Below are 11,189 nucleotides of genomic sequence, written 5' to 3' on the forward strand. Positions count from 1 at the left end.
GAACTGAAGTATATACATATATATACAGATTTTATTAATTTCTAGTATTAATCTAAACCCTTGATAGTTACCCAATCCTGTCCAGATTTAACAAACCCTAATCAAATCTGAAAAAGTATATAACAAACCCTAATAAAAATCTTTGTATCCATCAGCAGATTCAGCAGAGGTTTTTGGATGAGGTCAGCAAGATTCCACTCACAGAGGTAACGTCCACTTAACGGGAAGGGGTAAAGTGTTTTTAACGTCAGGGGAGGGGTTGTAATTTCCATGACCTCAAGGGGGAATCTGGCTCATAGGGAAACCTCAGGGGCCTAAATAAATTCAGCAAAAATTCGAATCAACCACAAGAGCCGAGAAAAGGGCACAGAGACACATTACCTAAGAGCTGAACAGCGGGACCAAAACCCTAACCCCTGCACCGCCCTCACCGATCTACTCGCCGCCGTTCATTCCTCGCCGGAATCCGACATCCCCGCTTCTCTCTCTACACCCTCCGCCACTCGCAATGACGGCTATGATGGTACTCTCTCTCTCTCTCTCTCTCTTTCTATAAATTTCTATTTACAAGTACGTATTTACTAATGTTCAAAAGCTCGCAATTAAAACTTTTGCGATCTTTTGAACGGTATGGGAACCTTGAAAAATTAGTTATGAAAGTACGTTGTTTTGATCCGAAAGTTCCACGACTACTGAAAATGGACCATCCATCGGGGACAAAGTGAGAATTCAATTCATTTCTCATGGTTCCCACTACTTTACAGTTGGTGAAATACCAGAACATGTCGCTGAACAAACTTTTCCAAGTGTCATTTTTATTTTTTTTCCGTTACGCTCTGTTTTCTCGGCAACCAAGCAGACGACAGTTTGTACAATGGGGACCTTTCATTCCTCAAGTTTACTGAGTTTTAGACCTCGTTCCGCTAAGGTCCTTATCTTTTAAATATTTATTTTCTGCTTTACGAGACATGTCATTCTCTCGTAATACATCACCTTCAATTCAAAAAATAAGTAGTTACTTTAATTAGTGGAACACACCCTTAGTTTTCTTATTCCACTGTTGTTTTGGTTGTGGTGGCATCGGCGGCAATGGAAATAACAGCAACCTCAGATCATATTGCTTAAGGAAGGGACGGACACGTCCCAAGGGAAGGCACAACTGGTGAGCAACATAAATGCGTGCATGGCTGTGGCAGATGTCGTGCGCACCACTCTTGGGCCAAGGGGTATGGACAAGCTGATCCATGATGAGAAAGGCAATACCACCATTTCGAATGACGGTGCCACAATCATGAAACTTCTTGACATTGTTCACCCAGCTGCTAAGATCCTTGTTGATATTGCCAAGTCTCAGGATTCTGAGGTATAATTACATTACTATTGCTTTTATTTGCTGCTGCAAGTGTTGTAGGCAATTAATCCGTGTATTTTCACAGTGCGGATCAGTTGCTTTCATGCTGTTGTCTGTTACGGTTGATGCTAATTCTATTTTGGTGTTATGGGAATTTGACACCCTTGCTGCTGTAGATGAATTGGGAATTTTAGAAATAAGTTCCTCTCGTGTCTTGAATTGGGAAAATGTTTTTTTGCTTCAAAGTGGCAGGGTGTATTTCATGTAGATGTCCCGGATGAAACACGCGCGCGCACACACACACACACTTCTATATAGGTTTTTCTAGAGAAAATAGTGACAATGACAACGTGGATGGGTATTTTGAACATTTACATTTCCTTTTGAAATTGCATGTGTTTGAGAAACATTCTGCTAAACTCTCTCTTGCAAAATCCTACATAATATTAATTTTTAGGTTTGAATTTTTTGTGGAATTTAACTTTTGTAACTCAAATTGGGCTTCATCAAACATTGGTTTTCTCTGAGTTGTTTATCTTATCTCCTCCCAAGGTTTAGAGTTCTGCAAAATGAAATAAATTAATTTAACTTACCTATGTTGTAGGGGAGACAATTGTTTGGAGTTTTATGCTAACAAACTTAGGCTCTTTGGAACTTGTGAGAAGGAGGAGAAAAGAAGAGAAAGGGCGGGAAAGGAAGTGAGGAAATTATACGCAATCGTAGAAAATTGATGTTAAAGTATTTTTGGTTCGTGTCGAAGGAAAGATAAAGTAAAACATGAGCATGATTAACCAAGAGAACGATGAGCAAGAAAGGAAACTTGTAAAGGAAAGAGGAAAAAGATGAGCAAGAAAGGAAACTTGTAATTTACCTTCCCCTTCTCTTTCTTTCTCCATTGGTATTTGAATCGTGGATTAAGTGGGGTGGAGAATATTACTTGTTGATTTGTTATGGGTGCAATATAACACTTGATGGTTGATGTCTATTGTGAAGTTGTTATGAGGCTCTTGAGTTAGTCATTCAAATGACTTTGTGCATATTGTCGTTGTGGTGCAGGTTGGTGATGGAACTACTACTGTGGTTCTGCTTGCAGGGGAATTTCTGAAGGAGGCCAAGCCTTTTATTGAGGACGGGGTCCACCCTCAAAATCTAATCCGGAGTTTTCGCACTGCAGCGTACTTGGTGTGTTTTTCATGAACATATTACTTCTTCTTTTATCTTTTTTATTGACATGGTCAAAGGCCTTGTACTTGTGCATCTTTGATATCACATTTTTCAATAGGCAATTGAGAAGGTCAAAGAACTAGCCAGTAGCATAGAAGGAAAAAGTCTACAAGAAAAGAAACGTTTACTCGCAAATTGTGCTGCTACAACTTTGTCTTCAAAGCTTATTGGTGGAGAAAAGGAGTTCTTTGCAACCATGGTTGTGGATGCTGTCCTTGCAATTGGCAGTGACGACAGGCTGAATATGATTGGAATCAAGAAGGTAATCACATTTTTCATTAGGCAGCAATAATATTGGATAGGTTATTTATCTGTCTCATTGTCATCTTTGATTCTTTGATCTGCATGTATAGGCGTGGGCTTTTTTTTAAAAATGTTCTTCATCTTCATGTTCAGTGCCATGTTACTGAGTATTTGAAATATTGTCCCTTGGAGTTTTTGTTCTAATTTACTTTAATGCAAACCAAACTTTCCAATGAGAATTCTAGAGAGATTCCCAAATGGGAATAAAAAGAGGAATGCTCTTGATAATTCTATTCTTGAAATGATTAAAAGCTGCCAAGGAAGGAAAACCTAGGTCTATATGTATGGTTAGCTAGGTGCAAACACTCAAAGCAACTAAAATAACATAAAAACACAATAGTGCCCCTGTAAATTACTACATCATGAGACTAAGGACACACAGAAAATGCCAAGGACAGAGTAAAAGAAACTATATCAAACTTTGTAGTGTGTATGATGAATTGCACCATGTTGGTATTGTTTTGTAGTATAGAACGTGTAGGTAACCACTAAGTAGGCAAGAACCTTTAACACTTTTGATCCAAATATATACCTGCATTCATTGTTTGTAGGCTTGGTTTTATAGGTTCCAGGAGGTAACATGCGGGACTCCTTCCTTGTAAATGGCGTTGCCTTCAAAAAGACATTCTCATACGCTGGTTTTGAGCAGCAACCAAAGAAGTTTGTAATGCCCAAAATTCTCCTATTAAACATTGAATTGGAGCTGAAATCAGAGAAAGAAAATGCCGAGATAAGGTATGGTTGTAGCTACATTTTGGTGTTCATGTCTTGAGAACTGCTGCATAGCATTTCTGATGGATTGTCTTTCTTGATGCAGACTTTCAGATCCTTCACAGTATCAGTCAATTGTTGATGCAGAATGGAATATTATTTATGATAAGTTGGATAAATGTGTGAAAAGTGGGGCCAAAATTGTGCTTTCACGACTCGCTATTGGTGATCTAGGCACACAGGTTTTTGACTTCACCTTTTATAAATGCATCTAAATATTGATTCTGATAGTACCTGGAACTCTAACTGTATCTATTAGTTGCCTAGGTACATCAAAAACATGTTTTTGTCAGTTATGGTTTATTTCTGTTTTTTTGTTTAGAAACACGCAAGTTATTCTATTTTTAGACTTGGCTGTATGAAAATACGTTGGCATTGGACATAATTTCCAGTTCAGAATCTGTTGCAAGTTGTGGCAAGATGGCCTTTGGAGGAGAGTTCAACTGAAAAAGTGCACTGCCTGGCACTGTCTCAGTCATATTAATGTGGTGGCATGTAGAAAATTACAAAAGTCCGTGGTATTAGTTTTTTAACTGCCACTTACTTTCGTAGCTTTTGCACTTCTCACTTGTCATTTTTATGCGTTGACAATGTTTTTAATGGTGTTCTTTTTTTTTCCGGTAAATTGATCAACATCATAACAGCACCGATTTTTTTGTATCAGTATTTTGCAGATCGAGATATATTTTGTGCGGGTCGAGTTGCTGAAGAGGATCTGCAACGAGTTGCAGCTGCAACGGGTGGAACAGTACAGACATCTATTAATAACATTATTGATGAGGTTTTCCTCCTTTTATCTCATGGTTTTAGACAATGAAGAAACTCAACCATCAGGCACTTTGGCTGTTAGTAATCCATATGTTTGAAACTGCTTGTGTTTTCTCTCTCAATCCAACTGAAGTTGTTGAGATTTGATTGGTTTGTAGGTTCTTGGATCTTGTGAGCTTTTTGAGGAGAGGCAAGTTGGGAATGAGCGGTTTAACATATTTAGCGGATGCCCATCTGGTCAGACAGCCACTATAGTTCTCCGTGGTGGAGCCGATCAGGTATGTCAACATTCTTTTGTATTTGAAGGGTGCACCAAAGTATGGGTGCACGATACAGATAATGATGGCCCTAATATTTTTTTGTCTGAAATGATGTCAGTTCATTGAGGAAGCTGAACGGAGTTTACATGATGCAATCATGATTGTTAGAAGAGCTATGAAGAATTCTACTGTTGTGGCTGGTGGTGGTGCAATAGATGTACGATCTTATTGCTGCTTGAGAGATGTTGGTTTTGTAAAATGTGAGTGCACTGGGTTGATGTTTGACATTGTAATTTGTGGTTGCAGATGGAGATAAGCCGATATTTGAGGCAGCATGCACGGACAATAGCTGGAAAGTCGCAGCTTTTTATTAACTCTTACGCTAAAGCTCTTGAGGTAACTGTTACTAGGTTTTCCTGTTTCATTTGCTTGAAGATGGTTTGCTTTCCTGATCTACTATTTAGCTCATGTAACTTTTGAAGCAATCCTATATAGGATTTGGATCCTGTGACTAGACTCTACAGCTGTATTTTATTAGGCGTTATTGTTAATTGCCACTATAATGGCTCGCTTGCATGCCTGTAGATGGCTAGAAATTAGCTATTGTAGTGTCTGGTGCAAATCAAATGGTGCTAATTATATGTTACCCATTCAGTGAGGTACTACAATACTTCTGCTTCATAAAACGTGTTTTGTGAGTAGTTGTTGGTCTTCCTTTTAATGAAGTTTCAGGGGTATTCAACAACTTGAAAAAATTGCATATGGTAATGTGTGCACTACGCACCTTGTGTGTTACAGGTTATCCCACGACAACTCTGTGACAATGCTGGTTTTGATGCGACTGATGTGCTGAACAAACTGAGACAGAAACATGCACTACAGACTGGTTAGCTTTTTTCCTGTCCTTTGTCCATTTTGTTATTTTATTTTGGACGGAAACTTGCTACCCCGTTTCTGCTGATGTGGTCGTAAGAGCATAATGAGTTGAATGCTGTTTTAGTGGGTTCCAATTCCATTAATTTCCCGTCTATGATGTGCCTTTAGCTTGGTTGCAGTAACTTGTGGGTTTATGTCCAGTAAGCGATTTAGGATGCTACCCCGCAACACCACAATAAGAACATTAGGTTTTGGAACATCTTTTATGTTGAAATACTCTTTATTACAGAGTAATTTAGATAAAAATAAAATAAAATGTGCCTGCTGTGTGTTGAACATTTCTTTGTTGATGGCCACCCTCTGGCCTGTTGGCCTTTTAATTCTTCAAAATGAGCTAGCAGGCTGGCGATACAACTTGGGTGGCCTCTACCAACCAAACCAAGCTCAATTTTCGCTGGTGGGTGCTGCTAGAATTGATTCCATTCCTTGATTTGGGATAGCTGTGCACCTTGTGGCCGTGGCATAAAGGAGCCCTACCCTACGCACTAGTACAATGCCCAAATCAAGGCTCCAGTCATTTAGTAAGGGGAAAAACCTTAGAAGTCTTTATGCTTGAGTAGAAGTCAGCTACCACCAGCAGTCAGCAAAACTTGGTAGTACAAGCATCTAGCTTGGGCTCTCCGAAGTAAGCAGCAACGAATTTGGTTGCACTAGGCTGTAGTGTTTTGTGCATCCATTTCTTGCTGCTTGTAGCTGTGAAGCATTTAGATTGGTATTCCATACAGTTTTTCAGCTGGCAGAGATGTTTCAACTTTCGGTGGGATCTAATTTCCGTGAAATGCTCTTTTGTGTTAAGATGGAGTGACTCTTTCTTTTGTCCTCCATCTTTAGCTTCTTTCCCGGCATTCTCTTTCATGTCGCTGAAGGTCCCCTTACAATAGGCGGAGTGCACACAGAGGTCACTAGAAAGTACTGCAAACTGCTTCTACTTTGTTAAATTTGAAGATAATTTTTGAGTAGGATGAGCAAAAATGCTACAACCACACCCAAATCACACCCAACTCACAAATGTGTGGGTGCTACAACCACACCAAATCATACACTCATTTACACACCCCACTCACAAATGTGTGGAGTCCACACACTCCACACATTTGTGAGTGGGTGTGTGATTTGGGTGTGGTTGTAGACTTATGGGTAGGATGAGTAACATCTTTCAGAAATTTAGGAAATATGTGTCAGTTTACTCTATTTACTTCAACAAAATTCAGAAGAGATTCAAATAAGTTATGTGAGATAAAGAGTTAATTATCAATATGATGGTCATGGTATATATTTGGTTATAGACTCTGGAGTGGGTCGAATAGATCGGTCACTATTGCAGTCGCCATGTCATATTGTATTTCATGCTGACAATGTTTTGAACAGGTGAGGGTGCATTGTATGGGGTGGATATTAACACTGGTGGAATTGCTGATAATTATGCTAATTTTGTGTGGGAGCCAGCAGTAGTCAAGGTATCTCTTAGCTTTTACTTTACCGGGTGCTAGTTTTGATCTATTCTTTTATTGCTGATGTTTTTTTAGCCTTTTCAACATCTATGATGACTTTGAGACCTTTGTTGCAGATCAATGCCATAAATGCGGCTACTGAAGCAGCCTGCCTCGTCTTAAGTGTGGATGAGACAGTGAAAAACCCAAAGGTATGTGTGCTTCGTTCTAAGTTGATACTGATTCTCTCCATAGAGGATCTGGTCGTACTATCAAACTGATATATTACTGTCGTACTATTTCTCAATAAAGTGTTTTCTTCAGTTTCCTTCTTCGAGTCCTTGCTTCTCTTTAGTATCATACAGTGGTCCCAAAGAGCCCAAAGAGGTGATGGTGGTTGGCATGGTTTCAAGAACTTATGGAATTGGTTTCAAGAACTTATGGAATTGGGGCTTTCATATCCTAGATTTACTTAGGAAGTGTGGCGGACTTGAATCTATAGACCAAAATTGTTGTGGTGACCTTTCGGTTGTGTACAAAATGATGAAAAGGTCCATACATGTGCTGTCATTTTTCTATCTGTCTCATAAGATGCAGCTATTGAGCACTAGCTTAGAAGTTGTTATTGCTAAGTTTTTATGGATGCAAAATATTGCACTTCAATGTCAGGAATCAGGAGTATATTTTATCTATTACATGGTCAATTCATCAAGATTGGTGCTTGATCACAATGATCAGCTAGCTGCTTCAGTTACATCTCTAAATCATTGTTCAAAGTGATAATGTATTGAAATTGCTCAAAACATAGTTTTGAATGGAGAATTCATACTGAGATTGCCAATCCATCATGTTGGAATCACTGGAATGATGTCTTTGGATAAGAGCTCTCTTACAAGACTCTCCAGGACTGCTGAAAGTAAAGCTGAGCCTCATGTATGAAAATACAGAGTATACCTTGTTTTCCATTTCACAAGCAAAATCTTTTAAAGGCAGTTTCATTTGAAGTGGAGATCTGTAGATTTTGAAACTTGGTCGGCCTATTTCTTGAGAACATTAGACAATACATCAAAAACAGTTATGCTAATGAAAGTGGTAATACTTATCATCTGTACATGAGAGTAGTTAAAGGGCATCAAAATGATGTCATCTTGAAAGTTTTGAAGAAATTGCATGTAGATGCGCGATGGAGAATTAGGAACAAGGAAAATGGAAGGACACTGGTCATAAGGAAGGCCAGATAAAAAAAAATTAGTCCTCGATCCTTTGGTGGATGAATATGGCTTTGAAATTTACTTTCTGTTCGGGTGAATGCAAGCCTAATTGAGGTGGTTGATCCTAGATTCTTTTTATGGTCTGATTAGTGATTTACATTCAAATTAATTTTACTGAACTTCTCGATGCTCGTGACTTCTCACTGCCTATCATAGACTTTTGTAGTTTTAACCCCACAGCACATGCATCTCTCTGCCACATCTTCTAGGAAATCTGGGTTATTTGTAGTCATCATCTGGATATGTAATCTTTGATGCACTGTGTGCGTGAAATTGTCTTGTGGATATATTGATTTTCGCTGTTTTTACATTACTGATTTAATGTTGGCAATGCAGTCAGAAAGTGCTCAGGGAGATGCTGCTGCAATGGGTGGTAGAGGTCGTGGTGGAGCTGCTTTCCGTGGTCGTGGTGGACGAGGAATGCGGAGGCGATAGGCTTTCCACATCCCAAATCCTTGTTGTAACAGATCAAAGTTTTGGTGGCTTTCAAAATACCGATTCTTCTCCCAGTGCTGAACACTACAGAACTTCGGCTAAGCTTGGCAAAATTCACTGTGATCTGTAGTTTCTTTGTGCTATGAATTGGTATTTTTGGGTTTTTAATTTTCGCTGTGATCTGTAGTTACTTTGTGCAATGAATCGGTATTTTTGGGTTTTAATTCACTGTGATCTGTAGTTTCTTTCTGCAATGAATTGGTGTTTTTGAGTTTTACAAACTCTCTCTCTCTCTGCAATGAATTTGGGTTTTTGTAGTTTTGAGTCTGGCTCCTCTTCAATCCCAGCCCATAAACTTTTTGAACAATCTCACATCAATGATTGATTGAGATAGTCCATTTTGTTATGTTCGTGGAGAACATCAAGTCTGCAGTCAAGTTTATTGGACATTATTTGATATGATTTTGGAATACATTATCTTGCAAAAAATAAGATTGCAACTTTGAAAAAAAAATCTAATTCTACTTTTTTGCAATTTAAAACGATCATATTACTCAATGAATTAATGAGCCAGACTATTAGGAGTGGCTCTTTGCATCCCCATGGGAAAACCGTCCCAACAATAAGCAGCCCAGACGTCACTTAAATGCACAATGAATCTCGGCAGAAGGAAAAATGGAAAGCCATTCGGTGCCCCGAGGATATTTCCGCGTTGTGATCCATTAGTATTTCTTTTGATAACACTAGGTGTTTTTGTTTTTATGACCGGATGTCCGAGCCAGCTTACGCACACATCAACTTTTTTTGAGGCCTTGAAGGATAACTCAAGGTGTTCGGGATATTAAAATTACACACACCTTAACTGATACTTCAACGATCATTCCTTGCGCTCTGTAACGAGAAGTCTGACGAAATGAAAAGCCCCGTACAGATTGGACTCACATGAGTTGAGATTTCAAACCCAAGACTTAGAAAGGAGTAAGCTCTTAAGTCTTAAATCAATCCCTTGAGGTTAATTATTACATGACACTACAAGTAGCGTAGAGTGGCCTGGACACTCAATTATATGGGAAATAGTTTGTGTAGAGGAACATCTTAAGACTCTGATAACCTTTCACGGAAAAAACCGATCATAAAAGTTAGGCTTGCACAAGGTCCAAATTGGTTCAGTTTTGAAATTACTACATGTTGAGAAGACAAACCACCATTTTTGAAATCTGTCATCATCGTCGTGTTTTGTTTGTAGTCATACCAGCAAGCAGTGGTATACTCCTTGCACCCCACAAGTACTTGGTTTCAAATCACTGGGTCGGATTGAAATAAAGGATTTTGTTTTTGGTAACAAGTGGTGGTGAGAAGTCTATATATAAGAAGGGGCCCATTGAAGAACATGGTCTACTAGCAGCATATTACAAGTTCACATGGTAGCTTCTGTCAATCTTGCAACTCCCCTTCCCAGACTTCTTCACCACTATCTTCCATTTGGTTTTTTTGTTTGGTAGATGTCTCAACTTTGTCCCTAATCAAACCATCTTGACATTATCTTTGGATCAAAATCCACTGGTTTAGTTTGAATCAAAGTTTTTGTGGGGTAAGCAGTACACTACCAACAGAACACAGTCCAACTCCATTGTCCCCACCTTTAATTTCAACTGGGAGGACATAACCATGTGATGGTCTCTTGCAAGTTTTCTCTCCTACCAACCTTTCCTTACAACATTCATATGGCTGCATACACAACATTCCCCCTCTATCTCTCCATATACCGGTCTCTCTATATATTAGTGTGTTAGAGGCTCGACAAAGTACCAACACAGGTCTTCACATTTTCTTCTTTCAAAGCCCTTTTTCTCTTCTTCAAAATCTCATCAAGTTTCTTTCTTTATCTTCTACAAAAAGTCATGGGAGTCCGATTTCTAGGCAATCTTCAAGCAAAGGCTCTTCTTCTCCGGTCTATTTTTCCTGCAAGCCAAACAGCTCCCAATGTTGCACATGTCCCGAAAGGCTATTTAGCAGTTTATGTTGGAGAGTCTCAGAAGAAAAGGTTTTTGGTTCCAATATCATACTTGAATCAACCTTTGTTCCAAGAGTTGCTATGTAAGGCTGAAGAAGAATTTGGGTATAGTCATCCTATGGGTGGTCTCACTATTCCTTGCAGAGAAGATACCTTCCTCGATCTTACTTCTGTTTTGAATGGACTATGAGAGTGGAGAATTCATCATAACGCTTTTGTAGATTAGGAACGTCCATTTCCATGTAGATGACATATTTTTATTCTGTATGAGAAATGAGAAACAGAATATCTAGTTCAAGTTATTGTGTAGCAATCTCCATCACCCTTGAGAAAGAACCTAACAACATAAAACTAATCCATGAATACTCATCAACAATCTTGGAATACGACAAATTATGTCAACGGATTGAAATGAGAGCTTCTTAA

At 38.9% G+C, this 11,189-nt stretch overlaps 2 protein-coding genes across 2 annotated transcripts; both read left to right on the plus strand.

Annotated features, from left to right (window-relative positions):
• The first annotated feature begins 296 nt into the window (after positions 1-296).
• LOC131325104 (T-complex protein 1 subunit eta) lies at positions 297-9,066 on the plus strand. The gene is made up of 14 exons (XM_058357175.1): positions 297-523; positions 1,103-1,363; positions 2,408-2,533; positions 2,634-2,837; positions 3,444-3,613; positions 3,696-3,831; positions 4,314-4,430; positions 4,576-4,695; positions 4,796-4,894; positions 4,984-5,073; positions 5,476-5,563; positions 6,982-7,070; positions 7,181-7,255; positions 8,651-9,066. Exons 1-14 carry the CDS (start codon positions 509-511, stop codon positions 8,747-8,749), a joined length of 1,689 nt encoding a protein of 562 aa, XP_058213158.1. The 5' UTR covers positions 297-508; the 3' UTR covers positions 8,750-9,066.
• Positions 9,067-10,650: 1,584 nt separating this feature from the next.
• Positions 10,651-11,061, plus strand: LOC131325130 (auxin-responsive protein SAUR23-like). The gene has a single exon (XM_058357202.1). It carries the CDS (start codon positions 10,651-10,653, stop codon positions 10,951-10,953), a length of 303 nt encoding a protein of 100 aa, XP_058213185.1. The 3' UTR covers positions 10,954-11,061.
• The last annotated feature ends 128 nt before the right edge of the window (positions 11,062-11,189 follow it).

This window comes from Rhododendron vialii, chromosome 5a, assembly GCF_030253575.1.
Source record: "Rhododendron vialii isolate Sample 1 chromosome 5a, ASM3025357v1".
NCBI lineage: Eukaryota > Viridiplantae > Streptophyta > Magnoliopsida > Ericales > Ericaceae > Rhododendron > Rhododendron vialii.